General features: G+C 33.5%; 1 protein-coding gene across 3 annotated transcripts in view; it reads left to right on the forward strand.

Annotated features, from left to right (window-relative positions):
• The window catches only part of ASXL2 (ASXL transcriptional regulator 2), a 145,379-nt gene that overhangs the window by 69,753 nt on the left and 50,006 nt on the right, over window positions 1-25,620 (forward strand). Inside the window, exons 4-5 of one of the 3 annotated variants that reach the window (XM_051976344.1) lie at window positions 8,815-8,923; window positions 13,432-13,582. In XM_051976344.1, the coding sequence (XP_051832304.1) occupies window positions 8,815-8,923; window positions 13,432-13,582 (260 nt within the window). Of the gene's footprint in view, window positions 1-7,064; window positions 8,924-13,431; window positions 13,583-22,409; window positions 22,520-25,620 lie in introns of those variants that run through there. The other 2 variants (XM_051976342.1, XM_051976343.1) reach the window with 2 other exon arrangements.

Raw genomic sequence — 25,620 nt, forward strand, 5'->3', positions numbered from 1 at the left:
ATTGTTAATATTTATTAATATTAATTTTATCATTATTACCTTATTTATTTAGTTAGTTTTTGTTAATTAATTGTTATAATATTAATTAATATTAATAATATTAAAATATATATTATAAAAATAAAATATAGTAATAAAACGATTTAAGGTAATAGCAAGAATAAAGTTAAAGATCAGACATTTAGAATGAGAAGGAAAGTGAAAGTAAAAAATTATCTTGATTTTTTTTTTTTTTTTTTTTTTTTAGTATTACTTTATTGCCCTGAAAATTGATGAAATCCTGTCCAGATCTAAATCTTATTATTTGTCTCTAAAATTGAGGTTAAAGTAGCTTTCCAAGAGATAAAGGAAACTCAGTGGACCAATTAGCAAGTATTTATTAAGCATTTGCTATATATATGAGGTACTTTGCTAAGAGTTGGGAATAGAATTCAAAAGCTCGTCTGTAAAACACTACATGTAAGACTAAATTTCTTTAAATCATTACATATAGGATAAATACCGAGTAGATAGAAGGTGATGTTAGAGGAAAATAGTAGAAAGTGGCCTTTTGAACTGACTCTTAAAAGGAAGCCAGGAATTCTGTTAAAAAAAAAAAAAAGGTTGAAAGTGGAATGATGATGTTTTTAATATTTTTAAATTTTTTTCAAATAAAAGGAAATCCCATTCATTTCCCTTACCCCTTAAGAAAAAGAACAGCAACGTTTTAAAGAACAACAAAACTCTTGCAAAAATGTACAGTCTAGAAAAATAAACTCCTACATTTGCTATATTTAAAAAAGATTGAAGCATAATATGCATTCCCGAGTCCAAAAAGCTCTCTATTTAGAGAAGCTGGTATTTGAACCTTGTATTGTTCAGAGTATATTGGTATTGTTCAGAGTATATCGATGAAAATGGAAGCCTCAATTCAACAAACATCTAATATCTGGATAAGGCAATGTTTCTAGACACTGGCATTATTACAACAAATAAGAAACAAAGTCTGTTTTATATTCTTTTGATTGGAAAAAAAACGCATTGATGGATTATGAAATAGAATTTTAAGTATGTCATCTCCACTATCATGATAGTATAGGCTGCTTCAGAGTAATCCTGAGTTTTGTGTGTTATTTGTTGTTGTAGTGCTGTTGTTTTTTGTTTGTTTGTTTGTTTGTTTTTTGAAAGTGACATAACTTCTTCATATATTTAAAAGGAATAGCAAGTTGTACATAATAGATTTGCAGTTTCATCTAAATCTTTTTATTTTTAATCCTATGAAATGCTGGTTTTATTTCATAAGTTAAAAATAAAAAAATTACATTAAAAAAAGAAATAATGTAGAGGACTGCAACTCTGAAAAAGTGTACTTGAATCAAGGACAGCAGGGTATTTATAGTTAAGCACCTACTCAATGTGAGATAATGATTCTCTAAATATATACTTAATATGATATGGTGATGTAATGGTTGCACATGCTCAATGTGTTGTAGTGATGTAATCGTACTGAAGTATTTAAGAAAGTCTCAGACACAAACCTCTCTCAGCCACAGAGAAGATTTCAGGCTCCAGACTTCATCTTTGACTAGCCTTATGATAGCTCTCCTGCCTGTAATATTCTCTTTAAAATGTAATCTTTTCTGGGAGCAGGTTTCTTGGGAGGGGCTTCTGGGAGCAGTCTTCCTTTTAGTTCAGCAATCACAAGTGCAGCCATGGATTAAAGCCTAAATCCTTTATTGTCTCTTTCCAAGTCTTGTCTCCTTTCCTGCAGCCCAATTAGCTTTCTTAGAGGCCTTCTGTAGTCTTGGTTCCTAGAGCTCGAGCTCTGGCTTCTGAATCTCCTGGACTGGATCCTAGTTGAGGCTCCTAGCTTATATATGCTCTCTTAAAGGTCTAAATCTTGTGGAAACTATAGTAAGTGCTAAGTACATGTATTGAACTAGAGAATTGCTAAATAGTCATTGTCTCTGTCAATTCCACTGACTTAGCATCTTGTTTCAATCCTTTGTTTCAAGTTCAGAGTTCTGGCCCATAATGCCTGCCTCCTTCACTTTTCTACCTAAAGACCAAGGCCCATCCTGAGACCTTCCGGAGAGCTAGCCCAGACATTACAAAAAAACTAAATGACATGTGATTAGACCTAAACCTAGATCAAAAGAATTTTTTTTTTTTTTGGTAAAATTAGATTTTTATTTTCAAAATACATGCAAAGATAGTTTTCAACATTCATACTTGCAAAATGTGTTCCAAATTATTCTCCCTCCCTTCCCCTGCCTCTCTCCCTTAGACAGCAAACAGTCCAGAATAGGTTAAAATACTATATTTTGATTCACATTCAGTCCCCATAGTCCTTATTCTGGATGCAGATGATTCTCTCCATCACAAGTCTTTTGGAATTGTCCTGAATCACCTCATTAAAAGCCACATCCATCACAGTTGATCATCACATAATCTCCTTGCTGCTGTGTACAGTTTTCTTGATTCTTCTCACTTAATTTAGCATTAGTTCATGTCTCTCCATGCCTCTCTAAAATCTTGATTTTTTTTTTTTAAGGGAAGCTCTCTTGCATGAGAAGTTTGTGGAATAAAATATACATTTATGTATATAGCATTTCTTTGCACTTGTTTTATTGTGTGATAGTCCAATAAATTTTACTTCTACCACTGCTATCCTGATTTGTATTCTGATTATCTACTTTATCTCCCATCCTCTTTCCAACTTCTTGCCTTACTTTTACTGTCCTCAGCCCTAGCAATCCAGTTATTCTGGATCTTTTGATGTCCTATGAAAAAGATACGTCATTTGTATGTGTATGTTCACTGGCAGTGTCCTCCATGTTTCCCCTTGCTTCCCCAAGCCTGAAATGTGTCTGTTCACTGGCAGTGTTCTCCACCTTTCCTCTTGCTCCCCCAACCCTGGAATGCTCTCTTTTCTTATCTTTGCTTCCTAGTTTCTCTGACTTCAAATCTTAACTAAATCCCATCTTCTCCAGGAAGCCTTTCCCAATGTATTCATTTGCTTTTTGAGAGGAAGGAATTTTTTTTTTTTTTTTACCTTTTATATTATTATTTTACTTTATATTCCCAGCACTTACCACAGTGCTTACATATAGTAGATGCTTAATAGAAATTTATTGACTTAACTGATTGACATATTGAGCTGTTTTGTAAAAACAGCTCTCTGCCCATTCCTGAATGTGTATCACAGTATTCCCAAACTGATTTTCATAATGCATCAATCTATTCCTGTTATCCTTTTGCCAAGAAATTTTCCATTATTACCAACAGCTTACCAAATAAAGTACAAATTTCTCTGCATGGACTTTAAGTGCATTTATCACCTAGGCTTATTTCATACTATGGCTCTTCAAATTTTAGCTTAACTGAATTACTATCTTCCTTCCTGCCCTCTGATTTTATTTCATCCTTCACCCCTAAAACAAATATCTGCCTTGCTCCTGTCATGTTAAAATCCATTCTTTCTTTAGGACTTCATTCAGCAGTTGATTTCCTTCATAAAATGTTCTCTGAAGTAATTGCTCTCTCCTCAGATTTCTCATAGTACTTTCTTTGGATCACTTTCTCTATTTTAATTTTTCTGATAGTTACTTGTTTATATTTTGACCTCTTCTAGATTCTAATCTCATTCATGATATGTATTATGCCAAATGTTGTTGTTTCTTATGCCATGTTTAATTTTTAATGGCATCAGCTTGTATTTATACTTTCAACCCAGGTAACTAGCTACCTTTTACCCCTTCACATACATGTAAGTCTTGGAAAGTTGCTGTTAACTTGATGAAATTGAATTTACATGACCTGCCCTCTTGTTCTTTCCAAGAAGTATGTCTGAAATTGGGCTGTCAACTAGGTAGATGGTGAAATATGCTTCTAGCAGTGGAGTCTTTGCAATCTTAGGAATCCACATTCCTAATGGTGATGACTGTGAGATAAAGTATCCATTCAGTTAATATTACTTTTCTATAAAGTAATAAACTTTTATTAAAATAATTAATACAAATTAATATTATATAAGAAATTGATCTTTATAAGAATCTTTGTGAGCAATTGATGGAAATTGTAGAGGAACTTTGGACTCAAAGTTCCTTAGATACTTTTTCCTTCATATTGACAATTTCTTCATTACTATCTCACAATAAATAGCTAATTTTAGATAAAACAATAAAGTTCTTTTCTCTCTCATTGTTGAGAAAATGGCACATGGCTCTTTTTCCTTAGTCTACTTAAGACTTTTCTTTCTTACCTTCTATTCTAGTTATGGTTACCTGGGTAACAAAATTATTGTTTCAGTGAAGCTGGTACTTTTCCTCTGTTCTATGGTAATTTTTCCTCTCTCTCCTTTTTAATGATATTTCATCTAAATCAACAAAGATTTCTTTAGAAATCTTAACTTTGCTCTCCAGCAGAATATTAATAGCTAGCATTCATATGGTGGCTTTAAAGTTTGCAAAGTACTTGACGTATATAAGATGGGTTTCCTCCTACTCTCTGAAGACCACATTTGTCACTTTTATCCTCTCCCTTAATTTTATCTCATTTGTTCCTCACAACAATCTGTGAAGTTGGTACTATTATCATATCCATTTTACAGATGGGGAAACTGAACAGCAAAACCAGACACTTTTTCAGAATTCTGGGTAATGTGGTGATTTCCTATCAATCGTTTTGTTGAATTTTAGAATAATTATGTTAAAGCGGTAGTTCTTCAAGTGATCTCTTCTACATGATTTGTCCTTTTTATGATACTGATTATTACCACCTCAACAATTCTTGTCCAGCATAATAATAAAACAGAATTTGTGATTTAACAAATTTATAAAGCAATACAGCAATCTAGAAATTGGGAAATAGAAATAGGGCAAGAGAACGAAGATGGTAGTGAAAGGTTTGATGGCATATTCAGTTATATAGAATAAAGCTTGTATGAGTTGAATATACATCATTATAAGAGGCCTATTACCAATGAGATGATATCCAGTGAAGTATCTGAAAAGTAGGGGGAAAAAAGGTACAGTAAAACGTTCATTATAAGAATGCTCGTGTAGCTGTCATTATTTCACTGGCAAAAAGACTTGATGTTCTCAAACCCTGTTTGAAGCTTTGGGCCAAACTGAAATCATGTACCTCTGCAAAAATCTAATATAGCTAATAGAATAGTGTCTTCATTATCTGGCTCAGTTTTATTTGCAAAGGGTTGTGCTAGAATCTCTGAGATCCTTTTTCTGCTTATGTCTTTGATTCTAAGGTGGTTCTGTGATTTAATACTTTCATCTTTTTTCTACTCTTTATTTTACCTATTTGGTCTCTCTCCAGACCACTTTATAACAAGGCATTTCTGATAGTACTTTTAAAGTGCTATGTAACTGAAGGTTTATGTCATTGTGAATTATCTTTAATTCCACATTCTTCTTCCCTCATAGCACAGCCACCACCTGCTTTCATTTCCAGTTTTTTATCCCAGTGAATCTGTCTTCCACTGTCACCATACCTCCAGTCTTACCTCAGATATAACTAGCTGTGTGTCCATGTGAGAGTCACTTTCTTATGTAAAATGGGAGTAATACTGCTACTACAGCATTATTGTAAATTATTATAATGCATTTTAGTTAATCTCACTTTAGCCTTCATAACAGCAAGTCAATCCTGCTATTCCATAACAGATTCCATATTTCACAACTATTTGAAAAGCTTTTCTTCTCTTAAGCTTCTTCCTGTTTTCTCTGCTGAGGACGTAATATGTCACTAAAAAAAATGAGGCTATTCACCAAGAGCTCTTCTTCATTTCACATCATTCACTGTATTCCCCAATTATCTCACATGAAGGGATAACCCTTTTCTTCCATGACAATTAGAGTTGATCAGAGCCTGTACATGTACCCTTGATCCCATCCTTTTTCATCTTCTCTAACAGATTGACTTTACCTTCACGCCTACTTTCTTTTATTGTTAATATTCCCCTGTCTATTTTTGTGTCCCTCTTGCCTACAAGAGACACAAATCTCAGGAATGTTTAAAAAATCCTCCATTCCTGATATGTCAGCCATTGTTCTGTAGCTTTCCTCTTCATAAATTACTTGAGAAAGCATGGTTTTCATTTCACCAAGTCTCACCGATATAATTGGGGTGAAATTTATCTCCTTAAATTTTTCTAGTTCTCTTGATTGTTGCCTAAACATTTGTGTTTGGATATTTGATGCCTTGAGTTTTGCTACTGACTCCTTTATTTGATGGGTGTTTCTATAAATTTTGGGTTTTTTATTGCTAATTTTTTATTATAACTTCCTTGGGTGGCTGTCTTCCCTTCCTTTTTAAAGCCCTTTTGATTACATTTGCAAAAACAGCTTACAGTATTCTTATTGGACTTTGTTAGTAGAATCTCTCCTCATAGAGTCATGTTGTTTTTATCTTTAGTTGTAGGAGGCCCAAATCCCTTTCTTAGCTACTTTGACTGCTATTTACTTCCTAAATCAGATTATCTTTTTTGTATCTTTTGATTTAATGAACTAGTCATTACATTTAAAAGGCACTCTCAGTATTGTTGTTCAGTAATTTCATTTATATATGACTCTGTGATCCTGTTTCAGGTTTTCTTTGCAGGGATACTGGAGTTGTTTTGCTATTTTCTTCTTCAGCTCATTTTACAGATGAGGAAACTTAGCAAAACAGAGATAGGTGACTTGTCCAGGTCATATAGCCAGTAAGTGTCTGAGACCGGATTTGAATTCAGGAAGATGAGTTTTCCTTAATCCAGGCCCAGCACTCCATCCACTGTACCATCTGTACCACCACATAATCTTTGCAAGTCATTTAGCTTCTCAGAACCTCTGTTTTCAGTAAAATGGGAATGATAATTAAAATACTTTACAGTGTTGTAAAAAAAGTTCTTTAACACTAGTTTTGGGGAGTAGGAAGGAGACACTTTATGCCTGAGCCAGAAAAAAATGTTTTTTTCTCAAGAGGAGTTTTAAATAAAAAATTTGATAGCTAGAGAAAGTGGTTTTATGGTAGCCTTAATAGTCTTAGATGAGAAAACTATTTTTTAGCTTGTTGGATTCAGCTGTCACCTTCTTTTACTAAAACATTTTTGGGACATTTTTATTTATCAGTAAATAAACATTTATTAAATACTTATTATGTGCTAGACACTGTGCTAAGTGCTTGGATTACAAAAAAAGCAAAAAATATTCCCTGCTCTTGAGCTCACAGAGTAATAGAGGAAACAACAGGCAAACACTTATGGACAAGTCTCATACAGGCTCAGTCAATAATCAATAAAGAAAAGACAAAGGATTTTATCTGAGATTTGAAAGAAACTTAGAGAGTGGAGATAAGGGTAAGCATTTGAGGCATGAATGACTGCCAGTGAAAATGCTGTGACCCTAGATAAATGTCTTATAAAAGAAATTCTAAGCAGATCAATGTCACTGAATTGCAGGGTATTTGGGAGAGGACTTAGGGATAGGTATAAGGTGTAATAGGACTGGAAATGTGGGACAGGGACTGGTTATGGAGGGTTTAAAGTGCCAAAAAGGATTTTCTGTTTGATCCTGGAGTTAATGGGAAGATTAGGGGTGGGGTGTAGGAAGAAGTGGTCAGAGTCTTGCTTTGGGAAAAATCACATTTAGTAGAAGATGAATTGGAATCAGGAAAAACTTGAGTCAGGGAGATCAGGTAGAGAAGGATGTTGCATTAGACCAGGATCCATTAGGGTGGCCTGGGAGAAACCTGAGGGAGAAACCAACTAGGAGGCAATAGACTAGCTATCAAAGGTGAGAGGGACCTTTACTAAAGGAGATATCTGTGTCAGAGGACACAAGGAAAGTATATGTAAGATTCTATAAAGGTAAAAATCACTCCTTGGCAACAGATGGATATGAGTTGATAAGAGTGAGTAATGCCTTGTTTGTTGTCTAGATGATGGGAAGAAAATGATAACTCTGAATAGGAAGAGGAAGAGGTTTTTTGGATATGTTGGGATGTTTTGGGCTTTTGTTGAATTTAAAGTTACTATGGGACATCCATTTTGAGATGTCTAATGAACATTTCAAGATCTGAGTCTGGAGATAAACATAGAAGTTAATGATAGTAGAATTGTGCCCATAGACTGTTATGAGAATAAAAACTGATCAGCTGTGTCAAAGATACAGAAAGGTTGAGAAAGTTGAAGACTGAGAAAAGGTCATTAGATTTGGCAAGTAAGAAATCATTATAAAGTTGGAGAAAGTACTTTTAGTTGAATGGCAGAATGAATTAAAAATCAATGTATATTTAAGAGAGTGAGAAAAAGGAACTGAAAGTTTCTATTGCATATGGCTTTTCTCAAATGATTTAGCTGCAAAAAAGAGGGGGAAAAGAAAGAGAACAATGCTTAGTGAGAATGGATAGATTAATGGAAGGTATTTTGAGGATGGGGCAAATATTAAGCATGCTTTGAGGAAGCGGGGAAACAACTGAAGTTAAATGGAGATGATAAAGCAATGGTAATATGCTGACAGAATATACAAATTAGGACTTTTCTTAATTTTAAAAAAACAATCTTGCTTAGATTTATCTTTAGATACTGTGTAGGTATGAGAATAATTTTATGGAAATCTTGGGAAATAGGAAGGAAAAAGCCTTTTTATATACAGTACTCAAACAGCTATCAAAATTGACTTCTGTTCTAAATCTGTTATATTAATAATGATTGTAGATTATTGGATTTTAAAAGAGTATTCCTTTAAATGAATATTGGCCAACTAAAAATAAATTGTGAAAATATCCTTGTAATAAAATCTAATCTTTATGTTTCTTCCTTTTCTCCCTTCTATTCAGTGGAACATCTCCCCTTGCATGTCTAAATGCAATGCTGCACACCAACTCCAGAGGGGAAGAAGGGATTTTCTACAAGGTTCCAGGTAGAATGGGAGTGTATACTCTAAAGGTAACTGTCTGTTGAAGAAATGTTTCTAGATATTTTTGCAGTTATTGAGAAGTTGGACTTTAAAAGGTTAAAAACTGTTCATCTGTAGAGGTGTTCATATGGAAGCTAACTGGACTTCAAATACTTCTATCAGATTATCAGATTGATAGATGTCAAGTCTATGAGATGCTTCTTTGAGAGGTCACTAAATTTAGCCTTCCTTATCAATACTGTTTCTCTGTCAATAAGTGGAGGTTAATTGGTGGCTGTAAGTTGATTACAGAATTGCCCAGTGTCATGAAGTTGAATTGTTAAAAAAAAAAACAAAAAAAAAACAGTGTTTCACTGGAGCATTAAACTACTACTAGGAAATGAAAGTTTAGTTTTTATCTGAAAACTATATCAGAAATAAAATTTATGTATGTATAGCCTCATTGACACCAGTAAGGTGTCATTGCAATTTTGGGGAAGATTCCAGACTAATGTTGCCTGAGGAAAAATAGCAAATTAAAGTATCAGAAAACCACACATATGAGTCTTAATTAATTATATTTTTCCTTAACATATTGCATATTGCTTTAGTAGATAATTGATAATTGAAAACGGTGGCTTTTGAATTTTTTTAAATACACCCATATGAAATTGGCCTTTTCTGTCCATTTGTTCTTTAAGCAGCAACAGTTTCCTTCCTAGAATACTCAATCTGCTGCATGATTTTGGGTATCCTAGGAGAATCCTCTTATGTTATATTACCCTCGAGTGCATGGATCTTGTTAATCTGTGGGCATTTATTAGGCAACTTCTTATGCTGAGACAATTTAATAGTCACTAGGATACAAATAAAGTAAGACTATCTCTAACTTCAAGGACTTGATATTCTATTGGATTTCTGCTTATCATTTAAACTTTGTATCTTTACCCATCAATCAAAAATGTTTTTTCCAACTTTACCAATGATTTCTTGCCAAATCTAATGGCCTTTTCTCAGTCTTCAACTTTCTTAACCTTTCTGTATTCTTTGACATAATTGATAAGTTTTTATTTATTCTCATAAGAAGAACCCATGGACACAAGGATCATCTTTATGCTGATGATTCTCAGTTCTATTATCATTAATCTCTATGCTCATCTCCAGATTTAGATCTCCAAATGCCCATTAGATACCTTAAAAAGGATATCCCGTAGACACTTTAAATTCAACAAAAGCCAAAAATATCCCAACATATTGAACAAACTTTTTCCTATTCCTACTTGGGATTATCATTATTTTCTCATCACCCAGACATTAAACAGGGCATTATCCTCAACCTCATTGTTGAAAAAAGATTGGTGGTTTTTTTAAGAAGCAGGTTGGTGGTCATAAAAGTAGAAAAATGAAATAAGAAAAAATTTGAAGACTCTTGCTTCAGAGTCTTGCCAGTTTTCTTCTCTTTCTTTCCCTTCTTTCCACAAGACTTAACTGAATTGATTTTCATTGTATTTCCCTGATCTCGCAACATAATTAGTAATTATATGATAATAGCTTAATGTTTTACTTTAACTCAATGTAAAATAAAAAAGTGCTTCTCATCAAGAGTTTCTTATCCTGATGAAATTAATTTCCTCCTACCCCCTCAGAAAGAAATAACATTTAATTTTTTATTTTTATTTTTATTTTTTTGCTAATCAAGTAATTTTTAAGGCTTTCAAAACTTGGTATTCTGCAACCAGAATTTTCTCTAAAGATGAAAGAATCACTGTCATTTATCTCTTTAGCTCTTGTATTGCTCTCTATCCTTCTCCTTTGCCTTCCATGGCAGTATAGGGAAAAATTAATGGTATTAAAGATATTATCTTGCAAAACAGATATTGGCAAACTGTGCCTTTGCTTTTTTTATTCGTGAAAGAATTATGCAAATCAACACTTTTTCCATGAGATATTAAAGTAGTTTCTATATAGTTCCAGGACTCTTGTCATAGTTCTCTTAAAAATTAACCAACTTTCTAAAAATTGCTTTGGTTAGCAATCAATCACCCTTAATTATGATCTTCACTTAACTAAAATCCTGGAGGTCAAAGCTATCCTCAGGACAGAGTTATTCCCAAGTTGGTTTCTAATTGTTATATAACTTGATATCATCCCTTCTTCAGTAGCCCTCTACTCCTGGGGAAGAATGCCATTCATTGTAAGAAAGTCTTGCTACTTTTACTTTATTTACTTTTACTTAGACTGAAGGACTTTAGGTAATAGTAATAATAGTTTTTGTATCTTGCTACCTGTGTGCATGTGCATGCATGTGTGTGTGTAATTTAATTTCAGTAATATTTTTCAATTAATTTGTAAAGGTAGTTTTTACATTCTTTTTTTGTAGATTTTTGAGTTCCAAATTTTTGTCTCCTTCCCTTTCTTACACCCCCCTTCCTTTAAATAGCAAGAAATACATGTACAATCACTTCAAACATATTTTAATGTTGTACATGTTGTGAAAGAAAAATCAAAACAAAAGAGAAAAACCACAAGAAAGAGAAAGCAAACAATAAAAAAGGTGAAAATGTTATTCAGTCCACCTTCAGTCTCTGTAGAGTAATTCTCTCTCTAGATGTAGATGGTATTTTCCATCCTAAGTCTTTTGGAATTGTCCTGGATCACTGTATTTCTGAGAAGAGCTAAGTCTTTCATAGTTGATCATCTCATAATCTTGCTATTACTGTATACAGTACTCTCCTGGTTCTGCTCACTTCATATCAGTATTTCCTTCTAGTTCCTTTCATGTCTGTAGGACATGACCTGGCCTTTTCCATATATGATAAAGCACTATTTGTATGTAGTCATTCTCCAGAAACTCTCAGAGGTATTGGTGACTGCTTTACTCAATCTCATGTCCCTCATCCTGGTACAACTATTCTATAACTACATAAATGCCTAATTATTTTTCTTTGGGGAAATGCCAGTTTGTATCTCTGATGATATGTTGTGCTCTGTATTCCCCTACTTCTCTCCACCAGAGATAGATAAGTTTACTTTCTTAGGAAATAATTTTTTACTTGTATGTCCTTAAAGGGGATCCAAAAAACTGGAAAAAATCCCCATATAAGTGTCTCTAAAATTTCCCACAGTCATCTTAACGATCCTCTTAAAAAATTGTATTTATCTAATGTAATCACTACCTGGAGTAGATAGATTGGTGAAAACTGAAAAGGTACATTTTTATTTGGATGGGAAAAACATAACTAACTCATTGTATGCTGTAATCTGAATTTTCTTTCACCATACATGGTTCATAATTTTGTCCATTTTATGGCAGTTAGTTAGATTGTAGGCCACATGTGCCAAAGGGCCAGAGTTTGATGGCAAAGTTCATATCTGTGGTTCTTTATTTAGGACATGATTGAACCTATTTTTGGTATTCAAAATTGTGAGGGTCAAGGAAAAAAATAATTTATTTCCATTCTTTGAGTTAACAGCACTAAAAAGGAATTATTTTTAGAAGAGGGAATGAATCATGTTTTTGAAGGGTGAAAGAAAGAGATACAGGCATAGATTTGTAAAGATTACATCAAGTAATGTTATGATGGATGACTACAAAGTCATGAGATGAGAGTAGGATAATCAGAAATAAAGATTTTCTCCTTACTAAAGCAGTGAAGATCATTTTATACAGAGGAAATGATCTTAATAAGTAGCCACTTAAAATATCTTGCCCCCCCTGTCCCCTCCCAGGATAACAGCTACTGGAAAGAAATAGAATGTCATCACAACTCTGGCTGTAGCTAATTTAAATGCTTTAGAGCTTTTTATAACATGAACCTGGCAGCATACTGTTGTCTGAGGACCAGCTAGCTAAGTTTACAAAGGCTTATCTCTATTTTGTCATTAGAAAGATTAACTTTTTCTTCACAAACTATATGCTAAGTTGTGGTTTGAACTCTGTTGGTAGAGGGGGTATCGTCAGTCAAGGTGAAGCAAGTTGCCAGGCCTCTAAAATCAAGGAGCTTTTTTGATGTATGGCTTATTTGTGATCTTGCAGTTTTTTGTAGCTAACGATAATGTTGCTTTTTAATGTAAACCCATTTTTCTCTTAGTAGGATATGCTGTTTTTATGGATCATCATGGTTTTGTAATTATATTTAAACAAAAAAAATGCAAAAGATTAACATGATGTTTTGGGAGATGTATTATTAGTAATCAGAAGATGTAATTTTATACCAGTTGCTATGACTGAGAACTTAAATTAACCTAAGTTCCTTATTGCTCCCTATCTTATAAGAGAACCAGTGATTTCATTGGTATAGAGAACTTTTCCAGGAAAGAGAACTCCATCTACCAATGCAGGTCAGTGCTTTCTCTGTAATTTAGGATCTTCATAAAGTTGTATAGAGCAATAAAGGGTTAAGTGACTTAATCAGGCTAATGTAACAAAGGTGGGACTTTAGTTCAAATATTTCTTTGTAGCTTTGAGCCAGATGACTTTCTGATTGACTCATACCTCTCTTAAATGGTAAATAAAATATTCAGTAGTCACTAACCCTAATTGACTTTTTACTTTCAGAAAGATGTTCCAGATGGTGTGAAAGAGTTATCAGAAGGTTCTGAAGAGAGCAGCGATGGCCAATCAGATTCCCCAAGTTCTGAGAACAGCAGCAGCAGTAGTGATGGTGGGAGCAACAAGGAGGGCAGAAAGAGCAGGTGGAAGAGGAAAGGTAAATCCACCCATGTTCAGCTAAAGCCTTTCTGAAGGCACTGGGGTAGATGTTGAAAAACTCTGTCTCCTGAATCCAGGGAAATGCATTCTCTACATTTTGCTGTCATTGAACAATGCAGAGTCAAAACCATTGTCACTTTTTTTGACATTTCTCTAATTTATCAGTTATTGATAAATTATCATTTGCCTCATTTTCCTGGCTCATTAACAGTTTATAGCATAATCGGTCCATTGTTGATTTTTTTTAACTTTTCAGAGACTGTTTTTGCTCTCTTTGCCATAGTTAAGCTGTTTATTTATTTTTCTTAGTCATTTTTCTCATGATTTTTGGCCTGCTGTTTTAAGCGTTATACCTTATCGACCTTGCGGCTGAGCCAAAAGGCTTTTTTGAAACATTACCTCTTGATGCCTCTTATTTGGCTTTTCTGTGATTCTTTTTCATTAATTTAGAGTTGAATTTCCATCTTATGTCCTCCTTCATCATCAGATGCTTGGTAAACATTTTTTAAAAGGACCTATCCTTATTTTTTCCCCCAGAATATTTAAGATAACTGCCTGAATACGATTAGTAAATTGTTAATAGTGTTTCTTCAGAAGGGCTAACAGTGCTATAGAGAGAGCATTTTCTAGATCTTTCTTGACTTTGACTTGTGTCATCAAATGTAAGTTAAAGTCTGACTTTGGATATTAAAGGCAAAAATAATGAGTTTCAGATAGATCAAAAACACTGACTTTAAATTGATTGCCATTTTAACTACCTTATGCTGCCTATCAAACTTGAAGTTATGAGGTAACAATACTTATCTCAGAATAAGGAAATGAGGTGGTATAAAAGAGTATTAGACTTGTAGTCAAAATGCTAATTCTTTTACTTTGTACTTTGAGCCTCAGTTTTCTCAAGCAAAAACAAAATAAATCACAAACAAAACAAAACCAGTATCTGCTTCATTGTTTTGAAGATCAAACAAGATAGTATATACAATAATAGTTTATATTTGTTTAGTGATTTATACTTTACATGTATGCACTAAGCTATTGTTGTTAGGATTTTAAGATCAGTTATCACTTTTAAATTTTTGCAGCCATGTTTTCCTCTGAAGAATTTATTTATTTCATTCATTTATTTATTTATTTATTTATTTATTTATTTATTTATTTATTTATTATTTATTTAGTGGAAAACAAAGGGTACAAAACATGAAGCTAAGCAGAACAGCAATCAAAAACTTGAGAATAGGAATTGCTAGAAATTTCTTGCTATTGACAATCTTAGTCTTGCTCTCCTTACTTATTTAGCACTCTTCCTTTTGATTCAGTAATGCCATTCTTTCCTCCTTCTCCTCTTTCTCAGATTGCCCCTTTTCTTTCTCTCTTGGCTGCTTCTTGCATTCTCTTGAGGTATTGATCTTAGTCATCTTATCTTTTTCTTATACCCTCTCCCTTGCAATTTTCAATTTCTCACTTGGGGCTTCATTATTTTTATGTAAATGATTGCCAGATCTTTTATATTTGGCTCTGATCATTCCCAGCAAAAAGAGGCATTTTGAGGGTAATGGAAAGAATTCCTCCTCAACTTGGAGTCCTGAAGGTCTCCTTTAACTACTTGACTTTGGGCAAGGCACTTAATCCCTTAATGAAGATCATAATGCTATCTACCTCCAAAAGATGGTATGAAGCCTAAATGTGTTAATGTATACAAACCAATATATACAACTTGGAAACTTTAAAGCATTAGATTCCACTCATGTTTTGAAGATAGATCTTCTATCTTACACCTTGCTACTATCTTACTTCTAACTTGTTGAAAATGAAACTTCTTATTTTTCTCTTCAGACCTGCCCTATTTTTTAACTTCCATGTTTTTTTATTTGTAACATTGATTTTTCTGTTTGTCTCAACAATCCCTCCCCATCACTTGGGCATGAAATGAACTATAAATAGGATTGTGATCTCTTCCTTTTTGAATCTTTCAAGGAGCTCTGGCCCTTCCCATATGTATTTTTCTTATTTCCCAATGAAATAGAGCTACTTAAGGGTTTATCTTATTTCATCTTTTTATCCACAGCATTTAACCCATTGTATACAGTTGTTTAATTAATATATGCATTTGACTACATATTTGAAATTTGGATTATCCCTGTCTCTTTATAGCAAATAAGCATGGACTAAATTCCTAGAACATTTAGACCCATCTGTATTCAGATGTAAACATAAAAATATATTCTAAATCTGGATACAAGTGGTTTTAAAAGTATTGTCATCTGACATTATATAGACTTCCCAATTAATGTAGATAATTTAATATTGGCAGGAGTTTCCTCCAGGGCCAGGATTCTAAACGTTTTTGTGTCATAGACTCCTTTGGCAGTCTGAAGCTATAGATCTTTTTCTGAATGTTTAAAAATGCATAAAGTAAAGCTGTCAAAAATAAAAGTATAATTTTTTTTTTTTTTGGCATCCAAATAACAACATAAAGTGACTTTCATAGAGGAGCAAGGAGAATGTGGTGGGCTGACTTACTTAACAGACGGGCATTTAAAAAATTTATATATCTTAATCTGATTTGTAACCTATAGTGAAAAAGTAAAAATTTAGTTAGAGAGACCTCTTTGCCCTGTCTTAAAATTCATAGTAGAAATCTACATTATAAGTTATTTCAAGATAATTTGAGTAAGTTGAGTGTACTAACGAGGAATCCAAGAGGTTTTTCACAGGAGGTCCCCAAAGTTAAACCTTAAAGGGAGATTTTAAGAAACAAAACAGAGGAGAGAGGGAGTGCATTCCAGGCAAAGGAAAGATACTTATGTAGGAGATGTAACACCACATTCTAGAAACATCAAGCTGGTGTGTGAAAAGGCATTTTGTGACAGACATAAGTCTTGAGAAGTCAGCTTGAGCCAGATTGTGCAGTATTTTACATACCAAGCTGAGAACCAAATGGTGTGAAAAATAATCACTTTCCACTTACAGACTTTAAAAGCTTATAATTTTGGTCATTGGAGTAGTGCAAGCTATTCCTTAAAAGAATGTTATTGAAATGTTTTTAATAAGAGAAATTTTATTGATAACTTTTTAAATATTCACTTCCATATTTCATTGTAATCTTTTCCTTCAGAACAAAGTCTTAACAGCAAATATTCAAAAAAAATAGGGAGAAAAACTGAGCAAAGCTAGCTAACACTTTAAGAGTCTGATATAATCAGTGTTCCACATTTATATTCCTCCCACCGCCTGCAGAGAAGAAGAAGGTTCCTTTTCATTTTTTCCCCTTTTGGAGCCAATTGGAAAATTGCTAAATAAATTGTAGCACATGAGTATAGTAGAATGTTACAGCTTTATAAAAAGAAAAGATGAATATAATGAATATAGATATACATGATAAGACAAGAAATGATGCAAAATATAAGCAGAGCCAGGAGCACAATTTAGAAAATTACAACAAGCTAAATGCAGAATCAACCAGTAAACGTTAAGTGTTTGCATTGTACCAGGCACTGTTCTAAGAACATGGGATATTAAAAAAAGGGGGCAGGAGAGAAACAGTTCCTTCCCTTTCTAGGTTTTCAGAGATCAGGGCAAGCAAGGTAAATTTGAGAGTAATCAGCATACAGATCGTAATTAAATCCATGGGAGCTGATGATTTCACCAAGTGAGGTAGTATAGAGGGAGAAGAGAAAAAGGCCCTGAACAGAATTCTGTGGGATTTTATAGTTAGAGGATGTGATCTGGAAGAAAATCTGGCAGAGGAGTTAGAAAAGGAGCAATCATTTAGGGAGGAGGAAAATTGAGGGAGCCCTATCCTGAACACCTAGAGAGAATTTCCAGGTGAGAGAATTATCATTGTATCAAAGAATACAGAGAAGTCAAGAAGACTAAAGATTGAGAAAAGACCCTTGGGCTTGGCAGATAAGAGATAATTGGTAACTTGTTAGAAGTCCATCTTTGGACAGGTAGATTTTTTTTAGCACTTTAGTTAGCCATTATTGGTCCTGTTGACAGAAATCTCTTAGGTTCTAATTTATGTCATTTCTGCAACAATATCTGTCCAGCTTTTTTTCCCCATGATTTGGTGGCCTTCAGTATATCACCTATTCCTGACCTACAGAGGTCATTTGTGATCTAGGTAGCCACATGACACAATAGATGGAATGCCAGTTTCAGAGATGGGAAGTTCAAAATCCAATCTACTTTACTAACTTGGTGACCTTGGGCAAGTCACTTAAAATATGTGAGAGAGAATGGGGTGTGTGTGTGTGTATAAGTGTGTGATATATGAATGTAATTTTCAAGAATTCCTGATCCATCAAAAAATCCAAAGATCCACATATAATGAAAGCAATTGATTTTTTTGTATTTTTAGAAAAGGTGAGAAATTCTTATTTGGGTTGCTTAAAATACAAGCAATATTTCGTGTGTGTGTGTGTGTGTGTGTGTGTGTGTGTGTGTGTGTGTGTGCATACATATTATTTTCTTTATTAAAGCTTTTTATTTACAAAGCATATGCATGGGTAATTTTTCCAACATTGACCCTTGCAAAACCTTTTGTTCCAAATTTTCCCATCCTTCCCTCCACTTCCTCCCCTACCTGGCAGGTAGTCCAATACATATTAAATATGTTGAAATATATGTACACATATTTATAAAGTTATCTTGTTGCACAAGAAAAATCAGATCAAGAAGGAAGAAAAAAACTGAGAAAGAAAACAAAATGCAAGCAAATAACAGAGAGAGTAAGAATGCTGTGTTGTGTTCCACACTCTGTTCCCATGGTTCTCTCTCTCAGTGTAGATGGCTCTCTTCATCATTGTGCAAGTATAGTCTGTTGCTGTGTATAATGATCTCCTGATTCTGCTCATTTCACTGAAATAGCCCAGGCAATAAAATTCAAGACAGCCGCAATGAGGAAGATTTAGAATTTATTTGGTACAGAGCTCGGGATGGAATTCTGATCGAATTCGTACCTTACAGAACTAAAGATAGTCTTATAAGCATTTCTGTTCAGTTTGTTACATTTTAATCTGTGATTCGCATTTTACAACAGGAGGATGGGGGCAGATATTTTAACATAGATAGATCAGTTTTGAGTACCGGAGGACCACCCACCCAGAACATATACCCTTAAGGGCATTGTTGAGCCGGCCTTTTGAAATACAAAAGAAATCCCCCAATCTAGCTGAGCAAACTTTCTTCTGCTGGCCCGAGGCGGAAAGGAGGGGAAAAGAGGGCTATTTGTCCATTTCATCACTTCATGTAAGTCTCTCCGGGCCTTTCTGAAATCATCCTGCTGGTCATTTCTTACAGAACAATAATATTCCATAACATTCATATACCATGACTTAGTCATCCTTTCTCCCAGCTGATGGGTATCCACTCATTTCTAGTTTCTTGCCACTACAAAGTGGGCTGCCACAAACATTTAAAGCAATATATTAAAACATTTTCATAGTATAGCAAATTAAGGAGCAGTGATGCAGTGCTTTACAGAAGTAAATGTTCTCTTCAGACTATGCTATGACCTTTTATGGGGGGATTTAGGGCAAATTATCAACATATCTCATTTGTTTGAATAGAGATTAGCCAGTTAACCACTGCTTTAACTATACTTTATCTTCAAATCTTCCCTTTGAAAGAGATAACTAAAACAGCCCTTTACTTGGGGTTTGCTCTGGGCTCTATTTGCATATGGCCCAACCCTTGTTATCCAGGCAGTTGAATGAAATTAAGTTTGGACTGAATTCTGTCTGTGGGCTACATAATCACTCTTCAAAAGGCTTATTTACCACTTAAAAGAAGTGAATTTGAAATCTGGATTTGGTGCCAAAAATGTCCTTTAATAAAATGAACTAGATATAGAAAATTTAAGAGTTTCTCATCTCACAATTCTATTTCTATACATGTTATTTTAACCAAAATTATTACTTGACATTTTTATGAGGCTGTTATAAATTATTGCTAATATTATTTTCATTTATAATTGTAATTGAAGACTTGGGGACATGACTTATTAGGAAGCTTTATCAGTGTAGGTTGGCATCTTCTTTGCAACTTGTACTATTCAAGAACTGCCCAGAACAATTAAGAGTTTCACAGCTTCTGGGGGTCAGAGGTAGGACTTAAGCCTAGATCTTCTTGGCTTTGAGGTCAACTTTCTATTATCTATGTCTTATTGTCTGGCATATAATTTATATTTGTAATCTTAAAATAAATTATTATGAAGACTAATATCAGGTGAGTGTTACATAGGGAGATGAGTATTAAATTGTTCAGTAATGATTAATGATGGAAGAGGGATTTCACAAAAATTGTTAGGTTTTCTATATGTCCTAGTTTGTGAATAATAATTTACTGACTACATGAAGCCTGGAATAGTGTAGTGGTTTGTAAATTATGCATATAACTTATGCATAATTACTTAAGCATTTGGTCTAATTATCAACACAGCAAAAACAAAAGATTAAGAATGTTTATATACCAGACTTTGATATATAGTTGGTAGTATAATCTTTAGGTGTAGTCCAAAATCAATGTACAGATCTTGAACCAGTATGTATATGGACAATAAACTGTGTTCACAAATTAATAAGAAGAGAATAGAGTCCTGTATTAACTTTAAGAAATGATTTATTTGTTTATTTATTTTTGCTGAGACAGGAATAAGTGACTTTCCCAGGGTCACACAGCTAAGACAGTTAAGTGTCTGAGAGCAGGTTTGAACTCAGGTCCTCCTGACTTTTGAGCTGGTCCTCTATCCACTGTGCCACCTTGCTGCCTCCGATGCTTTGTTTTTAGTGATCCCAAGTTTTCCTTGAATCATAGATGATCTTTTCTTTTATTTATTTAGAATTTTTAAAAGTTTATTTTGTTAGATATTTTCTAATTACATGGAAAAATTTTTTAAAAATTTTTTAAAAAGTTCTACATTGTATAGATGATCAACTTTTATAGACTTTGCTCTTCTCAGCAATATAATGATCTCAGGCAATCCTTTTTTTTTTTTTTTTTTTTTTTTGCTGAGGCAATTGGGGTTAAGTGACTTGCCCAGGGTTACTCAGCTAGGAAGTATTAAGTGTCTAAGGCCAAATTTGAACCCAAGTCCTCCTGACTTCAGGGCTGGTATTCCATCCATTGCACTACCTAGCTGCCCCGATCTCAGACAATTCTTAAAAGACACATGATGAAAAATGCTATCCACATCCTGAACTATGGAAGTCTGAATGCAGATTGATACATACTATTTTCACTTTTTATTGTTGTTTTTTTCTCTCTCGTGGTTTTTTCCCTTTTGTTCTGATTCTTCTTTCCTAATATGTCATACTCTATTATCAAATTGATTGCCATCCTAGTAAGGAGTGTAGGGGAGGGGGGAAAGAAAGGAAATCAAAATCTTATAAAAATAAATGTCAAAAACTAATAAATAAATGTTTAAAAATAGGAGTTCTAAATTCTTTCCTTCACTCCTACCTTTCCCCTTTCTTCTAGGAGGCAAGCAGTTTAATCTTTATGTCAAAATCATTTATCCATTTTCACCTTATCTTGGTATGTAGTATGAACTGTTCTATCAAATCTCTTTCTATTTTTCCCAGAAATTTTTGTTAGATATTGTTATTACCACACATGCTTGGATCTTTGGGTTTGTCAAACACTAGATTACTGTAGTCATTTACTTCTGTGTAATTGGGTGATCTACCTAATCTATTTGACTGATATACTACTTAGTGTATTTCTTAGCCAAGTTGTTAAGCAGCACTTTGTTGTATAGTTTGAAATCTGGAACTACTAGGCCACCTTTGTTTAAATTTTTTGTTGTTGTTAATTCCCTTGATATTCTCTACTTTTTGTTCTTCCACATTAATTTTGTTTCCGTTTTTGTTTTTTTGTTTTTTTTTAGTTCTATTTAGTCATTCTTAGTAGTGTGACTTGTATGACATGGAATAAATTAATTAACTGAGGTAGAATTGTCATTTTTATTATATTTACTCAATCTCCAATTTTCAAAATTCTTTAATTGTGAGAGAAGTATTTTGTCATTGTGTACATCATGCAGTCCCTATGATTGTCTTGACAGATAGACTCCCAACTAGTTTATCTTAACTTTTTTTTAAATAAAATTTTTCTTTCTCTTCTTTCTGTAACATGTGGGAATACTCAGTGTTTTTTGAGAAGTACAGAAATAAGACAGTGATCTGCTAAAGTAAAATATGACATCAGGTGCCAAATATAATGCAAATAATGAAAATTGAGTTTTAAGTATGGCCTACAATCTAATATCATTAATCTTTAGTCACAGTATGTACATCTGATGTTAGGAGTCATTTGGAAGATCTATGTGCCAGAAAAAAGCATGAGATATTTCCTACTCTTTCATCTTTATTAATACTGAAACTGGAAACAGCTTATGTCTGTATTGTATGCATGTGAATGCATTTGTTCTATAAAATTCTGAGAAATCTGTAAACCACAAATGAGAGAGATGTGGTATGCCTATGAGTTTGGGCCAAATTTTGGTAGGATTAACTTCCTTTTGAGGAATCACAAGTGGCCTGCAAGAATCAGTAGAGGTTGAGCAAATATGCTATATACTCCTTTTTCTCAAGTGCTTTGACTCTCAATCTGAGGTGATTATTTCATGTCTGTAGTAAAACAGGAAGCACATTCAGATACTATCAAAACCCACTTCCTTATATGTACAAAAATAAAGACTTCTGACAGTAGCAAAACTGATGCTTTTCTTTTAAAATGGGTAGAACAGTCTTCATGGATTTCCTTTCAACCAATTAGAAGCAGAGACAAGTCCTTTGAAAACGAAAACTCAGGCGTAAATTCAATTTATTAATTTAGCCAAACACTGAAAAAACTCAAGTCTTTAGCATTAATTGTTAATTTTCAGAACAGGAAGCAATGTTCAGAGAAGAGCTATATGAAATTTCAAGCCAAGGTAAGGTGTAATGATCTAAACAACATAGAAATAAACCCACTAGTTTAGACTTTGCTCTGGGTACTTTTTATTCAAGTAGCACAGTTATGTGGAAGATGTATTTGTTGTGTAATGAAGCTTACATATTGCAAAATGAAGTGGCTATTAAATTTCTTTTAATGTGATGTGATTTGTTGTTGTTGTTTTTCAATTTTTAGATGATTTGAAAGATGCAACTAATCATAGAACTGTTTCTCCCAGGTGTCTAATTGTAATTCCTGTGAGCATAAAATTGAAATAAATTATTGGCTTAATTCCCTTCAGCAGGTTTTTTTTTTTTTTTTTTCATTTAATAGTATTTAATTAGGTGGGGTTTTTTTCCAATTACATGTAAAGATAGTTTTCGACATTCATTTTTGTAAAATCCTTTCAGTTTTAAATTATACTTGAGTTTAATATTGATTAAATAATACTAATGATTAGAATGATTAGATTCTAGGCTTAGAAGAAAATATTATATCTAAAGTTAAGTGGAAGAACAAAAAATTGAATAATGCTGATGCCCTGATTAAAAAGTCTTTTGGAAACAAAACTCTTTAATAAAGTTGGTCTGGATCTGGAATTACGGTTCACTTCTGTACTAAAGTAGTTGCTAAGGAGAATAAGAAGGCAGCAGTGTTATCTCTGTTATAGTTTTCTTGAGTATGGTCAGGGAGTCAACAGACAGAATCAAGGGTTACTTTCCTAGATTTTGAACAGTGCATTCATCTGGGAGGGAAGAAAGGGACAATTAAGTTTTCTTTTTGAATGACTATTACTATGAATGATTTAGCTCGGTACTCTATGAGCTGAGGTAATTAGGGAACATCATCATGCCTTTAGCTAGTTAAGAAGGAGATAATAAGAAGGGACTCTTGTAAAAGACTGGTGGAGAAAGAGTTTGTTTCTGAAATGTGTCACTTTTCCTGCTGTATTCATTCTACCCACAGTGATGAGATTTCTCATTTAAAAAAAAAAAGTATGATTGTAGAATCCTTTGGCTTCTTTAGTAGAAGTATTATTGTATTTAGAAGATTAAACTGTATTTAGAAATGTATTTCCCCATTTTATGACATCTTGGAGAATATTTGTATTGTAAACAGAATGCATCTTTCAGATTTATCAAGAATGCCACATTGTTAGACTGCCTGGTTCCTCTAACTTTATTAGTGTAATTGGGAATTTGTTTCTAGCTTAGCTTCAGGAGCAAAAGTCTGTTTGGAAAAGACTTCAGATTATGAAGATCATTTTTGGATATGTCAACATTTCTAATGCAATGTCATTTAACTTTAAACACTTATTTCTGAATACAATGGTTTTACATGATAGTACTTGTTTGAAAAGATCACTATGATTCTTTGTGAACTTAACTTTAAGTAACGTCTTTATTCATTACCATTTGTCTGGAGCTGGTGCAACTTAAGCAAATAAGAAAGTTTTTCATTTATTGTAGAAATATGTAAGAGCTGTAATGTTCAAAGAAGCTATGCTTCCATTTACTAGACTAATGGGAATGTTCTTTGCAGGGCACACAGTTCAGTGCCATATTTTGAAATCATTTTCAGGACTGTATTACAGTAAAATGAGGTGAGATCTTAGCATTTGTTCTTTTCATTGTATAATCAGCACCCTTAATTGTTAGATGTGTCTTTTACACCATAAAAACATGTCTTAGAAAATAATATTGCCATTCTGATTGAATTGATGCAAAAGCAGCATAGTATAGTACATATATGTATATATAGTGTTGGGTTTGGAGTAAGGAGGACATGGATTCATATTTTGCTTCTTCACACTAGGATGTGCTTGACTAGAGAAATCTGTCTCTGATAGAACCTTTGGACATTTCCTACAGCTTTATCTACTACATCATAAGTTGTTGTCTGCTTTGATGGAGAAAATTCCCACATTTATAATTCTTCACCTGATCATTAAGATGCCCTTTCAATCTTTTATCCATTAACTTTCAAAAATTAGTTTATCAAAATTACTTCCTCTGATCATGGATTGATGGTGTTTTCCAGTCAGTATCTTTTAGAGGAAGGATCGGGTTAGATTTTTGTGTGTGTATTTTTTTTTTTTCAAAAATGCAAAAATTGATATGACCAGCCAGTTGGCAGGATTTATCACTTTTACAAAAATATTTTTTAAAATACCATTAAGTTTACAGTGAAGAACAGAATCCTCAACGAGATAAAAATCCTGTGTAAATTAGAGTGTCTTCTTTATTTGTCCCCAAACATCCATTAATGTTCATTTGCAAGTGGGTAAGCAAATTTGCTGACTTGCCCAGGGTCCACACCTCAGGGAGGAATCTTAACTTGCTGCCCAATTCTGCATGGACATTTCTAACATTCTTTTCCCCAATAAAAGACACCTGACTGAAAGAAAGGAGAACTTGACTCTAGATTATGAGAACACATCCCTTTCTAGCCTTTAGGAGTAGCTACCTCACTTCTCTTACCTGGATAGAATTATCAGACACAGATTTGGAATCTAGTAAGCCATTTGAAAGAATAAAGGAAAGAGGTCAAGGACAAATCAAAAGCATTTTTAAAAACAGCTTCTTATATTCCAGAAACTCAAAAAAATTTTGATATGCAAATACTAGCAAAAAGAATGACATAATTTACCATCTATTGGAAGAAAATTGTATATAAAAGAAAGCTCAAAAGTGAGGGAAGTAGGAGTGGTTGCTAGCCTGGGTTATTGTGTCAATCAGGCCTGATGGAAGGATCATTAACACTCAACTATTGCCAGTTTTTCCTGTTCAGAGAATTCTTGTGACAAGGACATAGGCTGAGAATTTTGTTCCATTTTCACCTTGCTGAACCATTATTTGGGTATAATTGATACCCTTTATATATGTGTGTATGTATATATATATATAATTATTATTATTATTATTATTATTATTATTATTTTTTTTTTTTTTTTTTTTTTATTGACAGAACCCATGCCTGGGTAACTTTTTTACAACATTATCCCTTGCACTAACTTCTGTTCTGACTTTCCCTTCCCTCCCCCAGATGGCAAGCAGTCCTATACATGTTGAATATGTCACCGTATAGCCTAGATACAAT

The sequence above is a fragment of the Antechinus flavipes genome, chromosome 2, assembly GCF_016432865.1.
Source record: "Antechinus flavipes isolate AdamAnt ecotype Samford, QLD, Australia chromosome 2, AdamAnt_v2, whole genome shotgun sequence".
Lineage (NCBI taxonomy): Eukaryota > Metazoa > Chordata > Mammalia > Dasyuromorphia > Dasyuridae > Antechinus > Antechinus flavipes.